At 33.8% G+C, this 19,039-nt stretch overlaps 1 protein-coding gene across 8 annotated transcripts in view; it reads right to left on the bottom strand.

The window, feature by feature from the left end:
- The window catches only part of tcf7 (transcription factor 7), a 62,561-nt gene extending 50,864 nt beyond the window's left edge, over nt 1-11,697 (bottom strand). For 3 of the 8 annotated variants that reach the window (XM_046867696.1, XM_046867701.1, XM_046867702.1), the window contains exons 1-3: nt 11,268-11,694; nt 10,982-11,060; nt 9,678-9,784 (exon numbers count right to left, since the gene is read on the bottom strand). In XM_046867696.1, coding sequence (XP_046723652.1) covers nt 9,678-9,784; nt 10,982-11,060; nt 11,268-11,450 — 369 coding nt within the window. In that variant the 5' untranslated portion in view covers nt 11,451-11,694. The other 5 variants (XM_046867700.1, XM_046867698.1, XM_046867699.1 and 2 more) reach the window with 5 other exon arrangements.
- Nucleotides 11,698-19,039: the final 7,342 nt, after the last annotated feature.

The raw sequence follows: 19,039 nt of genomic DNA, 5'->3' as shown, positions 1-19,039 counted from the left end.
CCAGTGTTTGTATGGATAATTTAGACTGTTATAATGCTCTCTGTGTTTGATGTGTTTGCCAGTGTAGTAAGGCACTGGACACAGTAGAGGACAAAATTTAAACATTTAGCCTCATCTCTGTATTGTCAATAGTAGTGTTAAAAGGTGTAACGAGCAACAAATTGAACAAAACAATATAATTCATAATTATAAAACAGTATCCACGATATAGCAAAATCCATATCATGGCAGAACATGATACTAATAGTCACATTCATATCGATATATAGCTCCCACCCCATCTTTCAATGTGCAAAATAAGATCAAGATGGGGTCCTGGACAGCCAGGTAAGATAGCTATAGACAGACATGGGCAGCTAGACACAACATCCTCCCGCTGGGAATAAGATAGAGCAAGATTATCCATGTAGTCGATAGGTAACATTCCAGTTAGAAGACACATACAGAACCACAATCACTAAACAGTTATTGGGGTAACTGAAGTTCAAGACAGTGCCCAAGGGAGGAGCATCGTTCTTCATGAACCCAGAGAAGGAAACGCTGTTGTTCATAAAGCATATAAGAGGAGCTACAGGTAATATAGTGATGTCTAATTTTTTAGGGTTTTTATGGTTTTAACCAGTATGGGACTCCTTTCCCCAATGTTCCACAAGGAGACAATTGACAATCAGGCCAAGCCAAGAGTTTGCCCAGTTTGCCCAGTCCAAGTCAAGCTGCCGCTGGTTCTCTTGGACCTGCTCCTTTTGGTTTGCTCCTCTTTCCATTTTAGGCCTCACATTCTCTCACATAATAGAAGACAAGGCAGGTGCAAATGGGTACTTTCTTTATCAGTATTTTAAACAAACCATTATAAAGACAAAGAATCTAAACACAAAATAACAGTGCAAGAGAACAAGATAACTATAACATGAATGACAGAATTTATATACCAAGAATAATGAGCGTGAAACAATGAGTGAGCTGGAAGGTATAAATTAAATAGTAGAGCTCATTACCATAAAACATGGCAGAAGTGCATAAGCAGTCATGTGATAAGAATCAGTAAGGTGCAGTGGCCAAAAGAAAATGTAGACCAGTGACAAAAAGATGGCACAACCCTGACACATACAATACTCAGAGTTGTGTTAAGCAAGCAGTCATGATTTAATATGGAACAAACCTCAGACATAATTACATACTTATGTGCTATTTGGACAGTTGCATGCATGTGGAAGAGTCATGTTTTAGCTGCACGTAATTTTGACCTTGGACTTGCACAGTATCCTCTTGAGCAGTTTTAAGTCCAGCTTTATAGACTAATAGTTTGAAGTAATGAGCAAATGCTGTATTGTTAAATTAACCCACACATTCATTGGTTAATATAATTGCAAATTGTGCAACAACATATATTTATAATATCCTCCTATTTTTTTGCATGCTATCATTAATTTTAATTCATTATAAAATTGCTTTAGCCTTTTTTAAACAATTGTTTCTTTCTTTTATGAGTGCATCATATTACATCAGCAAAAAAAAAAATATTCCACATTTTGTATATCCAAGGCTTTTTCAGTCTTAAGGTGGTGATCTACAAAATGACAAACCCATTGCTGGATTTTCCAGTTATTAAACTAACTGCAATTCAATGAAACACAAACTCTTAGTAGTTTCTAACCATGTTATGAGTTTAAGCGTGAGCTACAAGATATGGTTATATGGTTTTATGTACCAGAATATAATATAAATCACCTAAACCTTTTCAGGTTTTAAACACCACCTCTGATGAGCAACACCATATAACATATATAATATGGCCGAAAAGTCATGTGAAAAAATTAGTATACTGTGAAAGTCCTAGCAAACTCACTCAAGGTCAGACTGTGCAATGCTCAGAGGAATTGCAATTAATGTTAAATATAAATGACAGGACAATTAAAATTTGTAAAAAAACAACAACAAAAAAAAAAAACACGTACGATTTGCATCTCAGTTAGCATGCTAAATGTGAATGACAGCACAGGCCTTTCTTAAAAGAACATGGCAGAATAGCTTAGGTTTGCAAAGTTTAATCTGTATATATATATATATAGCTATAATGCACAGCACCCTGTCTGGCAAAAAAACAAACACAGAATATTATCAGAAACACCTCATAAGAACTTTTAAACAAGGTGATGGTCTTGGTCTTGGTCTTGTTTAGCAGTCACATGACCTGAGACCATGAACCCCTCTGTATAACAAAGTTTTGTAATGTCAAATATCAGGCCATCTGTCCGACAGGTGAAGCTTGGATGAAATTGGGTCATGCAACACAACAATTATCCCAAGCACACTAGCAAATCTACAAAACTATGGCTAAAAGAAGAAAAGAATCAAGGGATTGTCTTTTCCTGTCAAAGTTTAGCCCTTAACCTGTCTGAAATGCTGTGGCAGGACCTAAAGTAAGCTTTACATAAACAAATGCCTGCAAACCTCAATATATTGAAGCAAAGCTGTAAAGATGAGTGAACCAAAATTCCTCTACAATAATGTGAGAGACTGATAAAGTCATACCGAACATGATTACTTCAAGATATTACTGCTAAAGTTGGTTCAACAAGATTCATATGGGGTATTTAGTATTCCACACATGGCTTCTCCATTTTAGCTTGATTTTTGAAAAAAAATGAATAATGACATGGTATAATATGTCAAGTGTTGTTTATCTGAGGTTGTATTTACCTAAATTTAAGATCTGACAAGGACCAGATTATTTTTTATTTAACCCTGATACAGTATGTATCATAGTATTCAAAGAGTTCATTTTCACACAAATCTATACATACATATCTGGCATTAAACATTGCCAGCAAATCCTTTAATTTATCCAAGATGCTAGTTGCGACCTTCATGGATTGGACATATTTCCCACACATTTCACCTTCTGTCATTTTCCTTTAACCATGCTTGAAAATGTTAAGCTGCGTAGCAGGGAACATTATAATAGCCACTGCCATTAGGAAATCCTGCTGCCAAGAAGAAGTGTACACTGTCTGCAACAAAATTTATATCAGTGGTAACTTTAAAAGTAGCATCCACATGAATGCCAGGACCCAAGCGAATTTGAGAACATCATGCTGTCTCTGCCAACTTGTCCACTTCTCATGCATCTTAGTGCTAACTATTATTCAAGTTAATAGCACACACACACACACAGAGAAATAACTTTGATGTAAAAGAAAGCATGATTCATTAGACAATGCCACCTTCTTACATTGCTCTATGGTTTAGTTCTGAATGACTTTGACAAGGCCATAGTGTGGTGGCTAGACAACTGGGTTACAACATTGCCAAAACAGCAGGTCTGGTGCAGTGTTGTACTAACAACCATACATGGAGTAGGTTGGCCAATTTTATGATAGCAAAAACATTGTAAAAGCTGTGAAGAAAACACCCAAAACAACAAAACCAGTGACATAACATACATAACAACCTTCACCGGGCGTTGGAAACTATCACAATCCACCTTACAAAAAGAACACTTTTGAGAGAAGAAATATAGAGGACATAACACAAAATGCAAACCACTCATTAGCAGTAAGCTAAGGGATAAACAATTATTAGGAACAAACTTTTGGCAATAAACTTATTCTTTCTTTTATACGACCTTAAAACCGCTTTATCTGTGTAAAGCTGCTTTTCAGACAATGTCTATTGTAAAACATGCTATACAAATAAAAATGAATTGAAGTGAAGTAAGCACCAGAATCCAAGATTAGAATTAAGATTGGAATTATACAGATGGGCCTACAGTATGAACAACATAGTACTAATAGAATCAGTATTTAAAAAAGTAATAACTGTGGTAACAATAATAGTAGCAATTAAACATTCGGTTCATAAAGTAATGCACTGCAAAAAAAAAAAAACATTTCATGGGGGAAAAAGTGAAAGGTTTTAGATTGGCCAAGTCAATTACCTTGCATGCACACACACACACACACACACACACACACACACACACACACACACAAACATTTAGAGCTTAGAGTTTAGAAGTTTTGCTACCCTTGATAACAGTTACTATGTTTCTCAGGTAACAGCTTTGCTTGCTCTGTTTTCCATGGTAAACCACAAGACCTAACAACTGTACATGCACAAACCCTACATTTGTGTGAGCTATACACTCAATGTTGTTTAGCTAAGACATACCCTTCATCATTAAGATAGTCCTTATCAGTTTAATAACTGAATTCACCTTCCAGTTATTTAGATAAAAAATAGAAAGTTTTTTTAATTGTGCAACTTGCTTGTGGACTAAAGCCAAATTGCATGCAGATGGGTATTAGAAATGTTTTTAAATTATTAACAGCATCAAATGTATATGTTATTATTATATACAGACATATAATTAATAAATTAACCAATTTGCACTTTTGCTATTTAATGCTATTTACATTTATGTTAATAAATAATCATTAAATTAGCAAAAATGTGTACGAACTTTTAAAATGTGCAGCATAGGTCTTATAGATCCGATGCGCTGCTTCCTTTTTCATACATAGCCCAGTTACCGATACATGTATGATTTTCTATACATTTAAACTGCCTATTAATACAATTATAATGTATCTTCTATTAAAAACTGCACTTTGGTGTCTTTGGATGTAGCTGCTCGCTCTCTCTCTCTCTCTCACACACACACACACACACACACACACACACACACACACACACACACACACACACACACACACACACATATACACACATACAGCAATTTGCATAGCCATCTGTAGCTCATCTTAGAATAAGTCTGCTCTCTGCTGCTTTTTTCTTTGGAAACCAGCAACATAAATGTATCCACTAACATTATTTTGGGATCAGGACCACAAACTTGGCTTTCATGATCAAGGGAACTAAACTTGTGTGGGACTTAGTGTTAAGGACTGTGTAGGCAGTAAAGAGAGATCAGCAAACATTAAGCAGACTTGCTCTTTAACAACAATGTTAAGCGTAAACATTTAATGCCAAAGATGATACAGCATCTGACCGTTGATAGTGGCTTAGAGTAAGGTGTTCCAGGTGCATTACTGTATATGGTTTTCAGCTTTTTAGTGTGTACTACTCCCATTCTATTTATCTGATAAAAAAACTAACTAGAGAGGCATAACACATGCCTTCTCCTCGCTCGACATTATTCCCACCTACAACAACATGTATTATTATAATAATCCAGACAAAAGTTAAACATGCAAACATTCATGTATAAACATTGAGACAGTTCTTAGACTAACCACATTACACCTCATTGCTTTACTCTTCTTGAACGACTTGGCCTTGATAACACTGAACACAGGATGTAAGATGTATGTGTGCAGTGCAGTTACCACAATGCTCACACTATGCATGTGTGTTGATCACAGCTTAATTGTAATGAAAACATACCGAGCTAAAAGACGACTCTGAAACTTCTAAAAGGAACAGAACAATTTAACAATTTTGCAGTGGTTTTCATTCACAAAATAAAAATACTTATAAAATATGTAACATTCAACATAGTACTGCATGTGCACCCTAAACTTTAAGACTTTTGACTATAGTAAGCGTGAGTCTCATTTCTCTCTCAAGATTTCCCCTTCTTACTATCTACAATACTTTGTTCTCAATCCCACAAGCATAGCTCTATTTATGGTAGGTAAATGCTTCCAGTTGGACCCCTGATTATAGGGGGACAAAAACACATGGGAAAACCACATTCCATAATATCTGAAGGGAAAAACTAGTCAATGTGGGAAACCAGTCCTCACAGAATATTGACTTTTCACAACGATATTTTATTTAGAAGAAAGATCCACTCTGAACAGGGCCATAGCATTGTTGTAGGCCACGTTGGACACTCACTTATTCCTCAAAGCTTTTACATCAGTAAGAGTGATCGCTTAAGAAATAACATGCTAATTTCCAACAAATTAAACAAGCAGTGGCTCTTCCAAACTTTTGAATGATACACACAATCTTAATGATTACATTTAGTACGATAACTGTTCTTTTTTAATCACATTTTTTAATCAAACTACTGTTCTACAGTTTAATGTAACAGAATGCCTTGAACTGTGATTAAAATACAAACCAAATCCAGGGTTAGTTCATCTTTTCACTTTATCAATCTAAGCTAAAGTTTTAACACAAATACAACCAAAAGCACCTAAAGTCTTTCTTTCCTGTTGGGTAAATAAGGAAGATATGCCACCCACGAAGTTCAAAACCTCCTTTTTTGGATTCAATGAAAAAACTACAGAAATAACATTATGCTGCATGTTTAACATAAACTATTATTTACGGTATATCCTTGTTGACTAGATGTGGGTAAACATTGCTGTGTGATGGCTTGGTGAACTGGAGAATTATATATAAATATATGATAAAGGAGGAAAAGATGGAAGAAAAAGTAAGAAAGTAAGAAAGTAAGTAAGTAAGTAAGTAAGTAAGTAAGTAAGAAAGAAAGAAAGAAAGAAAGAAAGAAAGAAAGGTTCTAGACTGGGACATATGGAGAACTTCTTCCCACTCCTATGGTCAGCCAACACCACACACACCCTGAATTAGTGTGGCCTAGACCCAGCGGAGCCTCCCAAGCCGCATGGGGCCACAGCAGCCAAATCCCACTCCCATCTGATACCCATTGAGTCACACATATGGAAACCGACATGTACATGGCATATGAGAACGCATGCACATCTGTTTGTATTAACACATGTCTAGCATAAACATAAGTTTTCTTATTCAGCACGCTAGGCTTTTTGTGAAAGATGTGTGTGAAAGCATGTGGCAGACCATGCTCATGTCAGCACAACAGGTGAAAAAACTATTAATGAAGATTGTAGGAATAGCTATGAAGTATAATCAAACCTGGCATAGTTAAAGCAGTTCGACGTAGATACTTTTTGTGACCCAGACAGCATGCTCTTAAATGGCTCTTATACAAATGTAATGTTAATATGCCAGCCCTTGTATAATTGTATACATTTATTCAATCCCTCTTCACAGACCCTAGGCAAAGCTAGAGATAAAAAAAAATTATTGGTAGGGAAGTAGGAAAAAGATTTGTTTATGAAAAAATTTATTCTTATGGCATTCTTAACAATAAACATTATCATAAAGCAGCTTTACAGAAATAGACTTTCAACAACATATATTAATTTGAGCAAGGCAATCTACAGATACGCCTCAGACAAAACAGTAAACATTTGTACAAATCATAGCTTTTTAGGGTTATGCCTGTTTTTTCCCTGATGCTTTAGCAAGTATAGCAAACAGATATGTTTATTTGTATAGCATGCCCACCTTAAATTTGTGATGAAAAGCATAGAGGTTCCAAAAAGTAAATGAGGAAGAAAAGGTCACCCCTTACGTCTTCCTAGTGATTTAAAGTATCATGCCACATGTTACATATCCACCTAAATCTGACAGTATTTAGCTCAGGGGATAGTAATATTATGAAGGTTGCATTCTCATTCTGTCAGGAGTTTTGTACATTGCACATTCACATATGTTCTATTGTTTTACTTTGCTACGGTGTCTATTACACATATCTTTTAGACTACCAATGTAAAGGCATGCACGTTTCCCCCACACCTGGGAGATGACAGGATAAATGCACTTTTGCCATTTAGTTGTTGTTGATCCCAGACTCTCCAATCTAGACGCACACACTACTATGTTTGGGCTGCAAGGGTATTTTAGTCATGTGGCAATAAGTCTTTACTGTGAAACCTTAAATGTGTCATCAATCCGGCCTTGCTGACATCAATCATTTATGATCTGGGAGCCATGGTTACCTTGAGGTGGGGGATTTTCTTTCATTTTACATCATATAAATAAACATGACAGACTGACTCACTTAGTGAAAGTCTTCTGATGATATAAGATACTGTATGTGTGAGAAGTACAGATAGATGAAACATAATGGGATTAAGGACTGCTAGACTTTAGTCAGTAATGAAATAAAAGGCCCTAGACAGGAAGTTTCTGAGTAAGTTGTCTCTTTATGTTGTGGTCTATAAGAATTAGGTTCAGCTTAGAGTCCACTGCAAACAATGTCTCTTTAAATCCATATTTATGTGTAACTTTACACCTGCAAACCAGCATCATATATAAGCATATTTATGTGTACTAGCGTATATATTATGTACTTAACAAAACTTAATGACCGACTGACCGACTGAGTTAATGTGCATTGTTGGGTTATGAGAATTTCAGAAAGAAAACTTGTTTACTTGTCACATGTACCTTATGGCACAGTTAAATTCTCCTTGCATATCCCAGTTAGGGATGATGTTAGGAACTGAGGTCAGAACGCAGGGTCAGCCATGATACAGCACCCCTGGCGCACAGAAAATTAAGGGTCTTGCTCAGAGGCCCAAATTCAGTCACTTAGGTAGTTATATTTATATTTTTAGGTCACTAATGGTGTTTAAACCTACTTGTCCAATAACTTCATTACAAGCGGAACTAATTCATTTGCTAAAATGTGCTTCTTAATAGTGTTAATCCTCTGCCAGCTGTTTATCAGCACAAAGAGCTAAAAAGTCCACAGTTCCTATAGAGGGTTTATATAACATATTCTATTGTTTGTACAGACACTTTATGGGCAAAGTATTTGGATGCCTGACCATCACACCAATATGTGGGTTTGTCTAAATGAAAGCATATAGCCAGATAAGCCCCAAGACCCCTGAACTAGAATATCTTAGTGTGTTGTAACATTAAAATTTCAATTCACTGGAGCCAACAGACCATTTGTAATTCTGTTCTATTAAATTTGATTTAAATATAAAGAATCCCAAATGTATTAACATAGACCATCTCATTTGTTATATATAAATATGAACAATGTTATATTGGGCATAGTTTTCCTAAATCAATAATGCTTACTCACAGTGTTTGTCTATAACATATTTAATGTTAAATAATTAAAATGTGTCATATTTTTGAATAGATAAACAGACCAAATTCTAAACTATACGTTTTCGTCAAAACCATGTTGCGCTTTATATTCTTAGACGACTACATTCTTGGTTAGCATTATTTTTCAATTTAATGCCCAAATTTTCTTTACAAATAATAAAACAATAAAAAAATTTCAAAAGTAGAATTTAACAAATACATTATTTTTTTGTGCTATAATGCCTAAGTATATTATAATATGTTTAAAACAAAATAAAGAAACATGCAACATCTTGACTATTTATTATTTAAGATGTTGAACATTTTCTTTTTTTGTTATTTGTGTGTTTTTTCATTTTCTATATCCCTGATTTTCAATGTCGTCTCAGAATTTTGGACTCCACTGCATATGTAGGTGTATACCCTGTAAAGACCACAACACATCTCCACAATACAATTTGTTAATGATTATTTTTTAGATATTCAGAATTGAAAATTATTTTCTAAGCCACATAAACAGCTGAAACCTTTGTTATAAAAATTATATGGAAATGTTTATAATTCAATGTATCCTGTAAAACCACTGCATTAATGTACAAGCCTCAGCACCCAACTGAGTTTTACTCTTACTTTAATAGCTTTGTATTCAAGATCTATTTTTTCTCAAGACCTCACCAGGGAAAGATGGATCCGGCCAGTCAGATGTATTTTTGCTTGACTTCAAAGTCCAAAAAAAATCTGACTATAATGAAGATATACAATAAGGAACTTACAGATGGTGACATTTGTCCATTAGGATGAAAGTGATCCGGCAACATTAGGAATGGGTATCCAGAAAAGGTTGATGTTTTGTACATCCCAGCATCTTGAGGCTTTGGTACTGAAATGTTAAAATAAAAGGTTTCACTACATGATGAGGCCTAAAGGGCACATATTTATGAGAGATTTCAGGTCCAAAGACATGGTGAACGCTTTACAGACAGTGCTGTATTTATAGTAGCATCAATTTCACTTTTTAATGTGCAATTAATGCCTTGTTTGCCAAGTGCATAATAAGTTATGATAAACCAGGTATCTTTATATATTACCATTACACAACAAAGCAATGAGTCATGAAGAACGGTGCATTAACGCATATTTGTTTACTGTGATGAGCATAAATAGTATATCCTCTTCAACCACCAAACTTCAAAATGAATGCAACTCTAATTAACATGCGTTTTAAGTGTTCAGCTTTGCCGAATTCTTAAATTACAAAGTCTTGAGTCATTTTCTAGAAGCTGCAGATCCGACATTGCTTACACAGGGTTATCTAAAGGCAATTATTATCGTTTCTATAGCAACAGTTCAATCACAGAAATACGTAAAGCGGACATTTCACGTAATCTAACACTTAGTAATAACAGTGTATTAATATTGTAAAGAGGAAACAGGTTTTATCTGTGATATGGTTCATATCTGTTCGGAGACGTTCCGGTAAGTTTTATGGAAGGTGAGTCCCTAATGTCAGCTATTTGAAAAGTTTTTTTTTTTTTTTTTTTTCAAGACAGGACTTTTCACTTTCCGGTTTCGGATATTTCAAGCTGAATTTTATTATTATATTTTGTCTTTTTAACTTTATCAGAGGGTAAAAAAGATGCTGATGATGGACAATGTGTCTGTAATTATGGCAGTGTCTCCTGGACGTTCATGGATTAAATCTAAAAGTAAAAAATGTGAAGTTTTGTTGATTAATATATAAAACAAAACCAGAAGACATACTCTGGTCGGTGCTTTTTCTAGAAAACTAACCAACTTTATGTCAGGCCGTGGATTATTGCTATAAAACAGCACAACGTTTACTATCCGTTACATATCACAGCAAGACGCCATAAAGAACTTACTTTTCGACGTGACTTTGTCCGGTGAGAACAATAACAATCACTAGCTGAGAAAACCACTAGACCATTATGCGCATGCAAATGCAATAACAAAGGATAGAGGCTGGAATTAACCTACAGATTGGTTTCTGAAATGATTTCCGTTATAGCTAGTCTTCTTCAGGGTTCGTTTCTACTTCCAGTTTGATTACACTCACCGTCGTCAAGATGTTCAAGGTGTTCCCTGTGTTTCTCTTCGTACACCCTCTGCTCCTCCTGCTGTCCTGATCTACCCACCTGCAAACATTCAGAACAATAGAAGTGGAAGAAATAAACTTTAAGCTCAAATATGCCGCTTGTTAGTTATTAATCAGCATCATTAAACAGAAAATAACACGTTTACAACAGCAATACAGGAAAGCACTTTTGCTACAACGCGTGCCCCCAAAACATCAAACAAAGTGATAAAATCGTGTTAGAAACAAACACGAGGCAAAATAATACCGGCTGATGCGAGTTTTGACTGATCTCCGATTCATTCACCAGCGACGATTTCAGATCGGCCAAGTCCCGCTCGGTGAACGCGTTCTCTTGAATTTTTTCGTCTTGTTCTCCTTCATCTTTAAAGGCAATCATTTCGTCGTTGGCTCCGAGATCATCTCCCCCTCCGCTATTGAGTTGTGGCATTTTTTTTTCTTTGTAAAAAAAAAAAAAATCACAACAAAACAAGACACTGCCACGTTCCTGTCAAAAACTTTTGTGATTTTTCTTTTTTTGTCTGAATATGTAAGGGCTGAAACTTTTCGAGAGTCAACAGAGAAAAAGACGGAGGACCCTGGCGAGATGAAAAGTATTGTAGTCACGGCCTGTAACAAATACTGCTTTTGAGCAGAAGACACGTCGGGGAGCTCGAACATCAAAGGGCACCACGCGCTGATTGACACTTTCAATGACTGGTGGGGGTTGGACAATAGAGTTTCAGCCCAAGGTTTCCGCTCTTAAAGAGACACTGCGTATTTCTGAAATAAATAAGAAAAAGGAAGAAATCGCCTAAAAGTGTTCGTGAAACGTGAAATCAAAGTAGATGTATGTGTGTGGTTAAAACGTCAGAATACAGTTTCAACTCAACGTTGTGTTGTTCAGCTCATTGTGTTTGGCTCAAAAAGTGCTCGTAATAATGCGTTTAGTTACTTTATAATAGAAAAAACAGCAAATCACAGCAACTATAGGGCTAACGTTTTTACAGCATAAAGTTCTGTCCTATTTTACTAAGTAAATAATATCTGCAATGCACTTATGATAAATCCTGTTCAGTATGTTTAGTTTTTCAACACATTTTATCCCCTTTACTCACTCTACATTTTAGGATTAGAAAGGCCAAATGATCAGTATGAAGTTGTTTTCAATTTGATCTCTGTAAAAAAAAAAAAAAACAACACACCTATATTAAGATAAGATTCGGTTAATGATACTGTAGTTAGTCATTGTTTAATAATAATGTAGTGCTTTGTGGATATTATTCTCATACTGCTACACTCCAACACAAATCATCTTCTCAAGTCAAGTCCATGAGATTGTTCTAGTAATTCCAACCAATATACAGTACTGTACACAATGAAATGAAACAACCTCCTCTACATAAGACAACAAACATTAACACAAAACAGACCTACAAAAAAATAACTGTGGCACAACATAAGATTTATGTGTGCGACATTTAGTGCAAAGAGAACAACATAACCCATCTTTGTGTTAGTGCTAATGGATTTGACCATATAATAAAATCTGTATCTTCTCAAATGAAGGTTAGTGTTGTAATTTCAAGGGTAAGTCCCCAGCACAAATCAGTTCTAGTGGTGTTACAGAAGTCCAACTGTGAATAAATAAGCACTTAAGTGCACCTTACTGTAGGTATTCAATAAATGATATGTGATAATTATATAGCTTTTATCAGAGTAGAAATGTTTCTAGGATCGGGAATGCTTTATTAGGTTTCCAACAAATCACTGTGTTGCTGTTAAATTGGTACTGAAAACATCATGTGAAAGTGAACACATTCTGAAATCAAATGGTCTTGTGCTTATTAAGCTCATAAAGGTTTAATACACATGTGATATGTATTCAGAATTTTGAGAGCAGAAATGATCTAACTACATTTACAGCACTGCCACAGTAAAAACATTTGCTCTATGAATATTTGACATTGTGTTGGTATTTAGAGGTCTGTCTGCTTTAATGATAATAATAATAATAATAATAATAATAATAATAATAATAATAATAATATGTATTGTTGTTATTATTATTATTATATTTTTTGTTGTTGTTACATAGGTTGGCTAAGGAACAGTAGTTTACCACCTAGATATGTGTTAGCCACAAGGATTACGTGTAGCTATTTGTTTAAAAATAGGTGTAAACTATGCCTGACTCTTAACTGTAGTATAAATCAAAAAGAGACATTGCTACGGTAATTTCTCAACTACAGTAATTAGCAATAACCACCAGATTCATGTTAGTTTAGCAACTAACAATCAAGTATAAATTAGCATTTACAGATAAAGTGAAAGTATACTATTTGTCACATAGGTAAAATTCTATTAGCTTTGAAATGTCACATCCTGTCAATCTTCCCCCGAAAAAGTCCAGCTAAACAACCAGAGAGACCTGGTTTCCTGTGGGCTTCCCTGAGCATGGGTTGTGATTAATAAATTTTTTTGTTTGTTTTTTCTTTTTTTTTCTTTGCAGTTTAATTAGTTACATTTAGTATGGCTTTCACATGTGAAAGATATTACTTGGGATTTTTTTGTTTGCACAAAGGTAACTGGTGTAGAATCTTTTTGAAGTCACACACTGCCATGGTAATTCAATAATTGTCTATGAAAGGAATTGTGTGAACAATTTAGTGCAATTTAATTCGGGCTACTTGGAGGCTTATGTATAACAATAACAGAGCTTCCTATAAACATTATCTATCATTGTATTTTTATGCATGTTAGTACGTGTGTAATTAATAGATTTAGTAAAAAGGAGCAGGTTTATATATTATTTATTATATATTATTATATACAGTACAAATCTTAAATGCATTATTTATTATTATTTATTTAAAATATTTTTTATTATGTATTATTGTAAGGATAAATTATTTCAAAAGAAAGGATGTTAAAGATGGATTGTTATAGTATATTTTAAGTTATTGATCTCATTTTTATTATATAATACAGTCATTAGTCTGTACAAATGAAATACTAAATTAAATCACCATGTACTCTTTCTTTGGGGAAATCTAAAACTACAAACCTTCTGCATTTAATAACTTGGATAATAGCATATTTAAAAGATTTTTGTTGAAAAATTGCCAACCATAGTTGCAATAGTAAATAATGTATAACATGGGCATTTATACATTCATTTTATAAATTACAGTCCCTAAAAGGTTATACTACTTATATATATTCACTCAAGTCAACACACACAATATGATTTAACTTAAGCTCCAAAAAAAGAAAAAAAAACCTATTTAGCAAACTGTTGCCTCTTTCTTTCTACATTTCTTGATCACATACAAAAGTGATAATAACTAATTTATTTCGTTAACTCAACCATTTTTTTTTTGCAGTACACAGTAATTAAACTCAGCAGTAAGCAACTAAGCACCATGTTTAAACATGGTGAGTATAATTGCGTAGGTAGTCTACAAATTCATAATAATAGACTAATATTACCATATTAAAAACATAATGAGGGTTTTTTATAGTCGTGATAAAGACTAGGGAAGTTAATAATCTAATCAATGACAGTTTAAGTAACTGCTTAATTTGTAGGTTTATGATCTTTAATGGAAGAAATGTATGCAATGAATATAAAAACTTAAAAGAAATATAGTGCTGGTGGAAGATTATAAAGCATCTGTTTTACTGTTTGTTTCTATTCAGTAGCACTTACTTCATATAATCGGTTTGTTCACATAAAGTTTGTTGTTGTAACTTAAGTAAAGTTAAAAAGTTTTTTATACATTTTATAGGTCGCCTTTCACTAATCCACATTCTTTCAACACTAATGCTGTGTTGAGATTTAACAGTGCTTATGTCTAGAATAGTCTACAAAGTGAACCAACGTATTATCTAAAGAAAGAAACAATGTAGACAATTTGTCTTAAAACCATTGTCATTTGTAATACCTTAAAGGCTCTATATGTCTTCAAAAGGGCTCAGCGATTGTTTAAATCTATATAACCTTTTTTTTATACTTTATGCTAGATTAGGACCTTTTTTGATACTCTATATATGTTTTCTTGGTGACCAGTGATTAGACAAAATTAGGCAAAGATCACTTGAAATGGGATCTAAAATATAAGAACTCTAATATTTTAATGAAATGTGTAAGTGCTTAAACAATCCTTTGATTCCCATTATGCTACTTTTGGATTCTGTCCGTAATTACTATAAATACTAATACATCACCTAAATAAAGAAGAGTTGATAACTAATCTCAGTTTATGAGGTATTTAAACTTATTTAGTGATTGTACTGTTGTGGACAGTAAGTTAACTCAGCAGCTATAAATGACCTTTTCCTAAATCCTTAAAGGATAACAGCAGGTGGAAATTGGTGAGCTTAGTTGCTTATGTAGTTTATAAATTAATACTTTTTGTCTCATTTTGATATAATAAAAACAATAACCATGATAACCATGAATGCTAGGGGATAAGGGAAATGTATATCTGAATGAACACTTTTGTGTTTTGAGTTTGTTTAATTGCTTAAATTTCTTTATTTGTGGATTTCTGTTCTTTGGCGACAAAAATATATTTATTGGCAATGAAAACTCAACAGACTCAGCATTGTTTTGTTGATTGTATGTCTTTTAATTAGCACTTAATTCTTATAGACAGTTTATTTGAATAAAGTTTGTTGTTTTTAAGTAAACTTAAGATAAATACATTTTAGCAGTTCAGACAGTCAGCATTGCACTGACTGAACAGTAGCCTTCACAAACTGAACCAAAAAATATCAAAGAAAAATATCAAAGGAAGGATCAATTTTGGAGCAACAGGCAAAATACATTGTTATATCTAATATGTTAAAAGCTCTGTTTTCAACAAAGGTATTCTGTGTTTGTCCAAGAAACCTTTTTGATACCGACTGCAACAATACAAACTGTAGTTTACTGTGTTAAAATAGCAAATAATTACTCATTAAAATCATTACAATAAAAAAGGACAGTTTTAAATTCTACTCAATAAATTAAGATTAATAAGTATAGTTACTATAGTCTCATACACACACACACACACACACACACACACACACACACACACACACATATACACACTTGGGTAATGTGATAAGTAGTCATTTAATTAATTGTACAGAAAGGTTCTCGTGCAAACATAGTGATGGCGCTGACAGAACACAGGTTCCCCATGGTATTAGGATTTGATCAGATCACAGTTGGACAGTGCAAATACAGGTGTGATAGGGGTAGAATGAATTCTGTGATGTGATTAGTCAGACCGCATATGGAGGTGTGTTGGGACGCATGTGAATAGCAAGGCTTCTTTATGCCCATGTGTGCATCTGCATTGCCTTCTATTAACCAGTGTTACCAGGTGGCATAGTTTTCACATGGAATCAAGCTCTTAAGCTGTTCAGACATAATCCTATTGATTGATTTTAGAAGTGAATCAGGGAACAAGAAATGATATAATATTCTAATGACTCTAAGGCTTACCTTTTTTGCTAAGCCTCACTGAATGCCATCCTAAATGACATCTATATTTCCATCCAAATCTCCATTACAGACATTTAAAAAAACTTTATTTATTAGTAGCATGCTTATTCAAGACATGAAATCAAATCAATTTCAATAAAAGGACTGGATCTTCTCCAAGTTCATGTCAACATAGCTAAGTACCATTTAACTACACAGGTATGATGGCATAAATTACATTCTTTAATCCATTTCTTCTGGCTATAACAACACTAACAGGGTATAGCAACTCTTTAGTTACTTTGATAATTTTTCGATAATTACTCTTTTAAATGCATTGACAGAAGACGTGAAAGACGTAGCATTTTTTATAAATAATTATTTGCTGTAGCAGCATAAAACATGATTAAAAGATATAACTAATTGTAATAAATATTTATTTTTATTAATATGAAAAGTATCATTGTAATGCCTAATTGCATATAAAACAATATAATGTGTAAAAGAAGTGAAGCTAATTTTAGACACAAAACAACAGTATGCTTCAGAGTTTTGCTTCTTTGGAACTGCATGATGCATGTATTGCATACTTTTGGGTAAACTTCTTTACATTCAAATTTCAATTTCAATTCAATGGCCTCTTATAGTAATCCAAAGACTTGCTAAGTTGTGCAACGATACACATATTTGTTTGTAAAATTTAGCATAGCTCACAACCCACTGAATCTCAGAAGGTCAAGGACAAGGGATTAAGAAGTTATAAACATTTCTATTGTGAGCATTTTTTGATAACTCAAGACCAGTAGGTGGCGCTGGTCCAAAAATGCTTTCGTCCCCTTAATTAAATTAAATATTAAAAAAATGTTGGTGTTGATATGTTCAAACGTTGCATTGAGGTTTTAGTCTCACATTAACTTTGGCCTACTCATCAAATATTCACTAACGTTAAAAAAACTAACCAGGCAATTAAAACTTGGCAATGAAAAACTGTATAATATTTCTTACCAAAATTTAGGGTCGAAACCTTATTTTTGCCTAAGCAATCTTACAAGTCTGGATTTGACTTTCTAGAAAGAGTAGAAAAATGGCAGTTCCATATAAGCATTTCTAGCAGGTTATTGAAAACTTAATTGTCACAAAAAATTGTTGCATATCATCAAGTGATGGCTCTAAAGATGACCAAGTTTTGTCTCAGTGCCTAAAGTTGTTGATTTAGTCTTACTTCCTGTTTGACGGATCTGCTGTCAGTTTAACTGGCCAAATAATGGCAAACCATTTTGAACATTAAAAATTATTTTGATGACTTTTGTGTGAAAAGTGTGTGCAAAATTTGGAGATTATTGGACAGTTGTAAAAGGAATTGTAGAAAGATTTGCAACCAAAAATGTTTTTGCCATTCAGGATGTCAAAGATGGCAGAAAAGTTAATTCTGGAAATGAAAACTAAGGATGTGTTGAACATGTCTCAACCTAGAGGATCCAGAATCAACATGTCTTTACATTTTTGATACATGATTCAAATGTTTTGACCATGAAAGTATTTCTCTTATTATGCCTAAATCTAACCAAATGGTGGTGCTAGTGTGTTTGTAGCCCTTGGACTAAAATGGACAGGACAAATTGCCAATGCACCACAGTTACAGAACAGCCTACAGTACATGATTTTGGACCTCCCCAGAAATGCAAGGTATATGTTCTATTCACTAAACAATGCCCTCCTTCACTGATTGTACATTTACACATTCACATTTGCGGCATTTAGCAGACGCCCTTGTCCAGAGTGACGTACAAAAGTGCTTTAAGTCTCTAGCAATTAATAAATCTACACTGGTACACTAGATTACAAACTTTAGATAAGGATTGTACATAGTAAACCTTGTAAGGATGTTGCCCCTCACAGGAAGAAACCACTGCAGTATTGAATTAATATTACCGATTGTAATACCAAGGGTACTATTTTACATGGCTCTAGGTTTGATCTTAACTTGGGTGAGAGTTCAGAGTGTGGTCTTATTATATTATTTTAAATGTACAAAAGCAATAAGTGGTGTTACAATGTGAATTCATTCAAGGGAAACTAGTGTAAATATTTGAATTCAATAAATTCAATAATTCTTCTTCAGTGTACTATTAATCAAAAACTCTATTTGGAAATGAATAAAACAATGCAAGTATTGTAAAATGAGATAGACATAATGTAGTTTCCAGCTTTGTCTTTAGTCTTCTTTAAAAGACAACTAGTGATTCAGCTTTGACAGCCAGTAGATGTTCATTTCACCACCTGTTTTAATTGAGAAGTGCCTTGAAAAGAAATTCTAAATACATTTAAAGTGAATTTAGGTATATTGTAAATTGGGACAGTTTTTTTTTGCAGTTTTTTCTTTTTGTTACAAATTTGCATTGATAGCAGTAAAAAAAATTTCAAGTAACTGCATATAATAAAGTAGGTTAATAATCAAGTTTACCTAGAATCAATCATAGAAGCAGAAGCTTAATGGTTTGGGTTTGTTTAGGGGCTAGAACCCAGGTAAAAAGAATACCGAATCAATAAAGCTACCATTC

The sequence above is a fragment of the Silurus meridionalis genome, chromosome 15 (assembly GCF_014805685.1).
Source record: "Silurus meridionalis isolate SWU-2019-XX chromosome 15, ASM1480568v1, whole genome shotgun sequence".
NCBI classification, from domain to species: domain Eukaryota; kingdom Metazoa; phylum Chordata; class Actinopteri; order Siluriformes; family Siluridae; genus Silurus; species Silurus meridionalis.
Note: the sequence above shows the minus strand (reverse complement) of the source record. Positions and strands in the feature narration are given on the sequence as shown.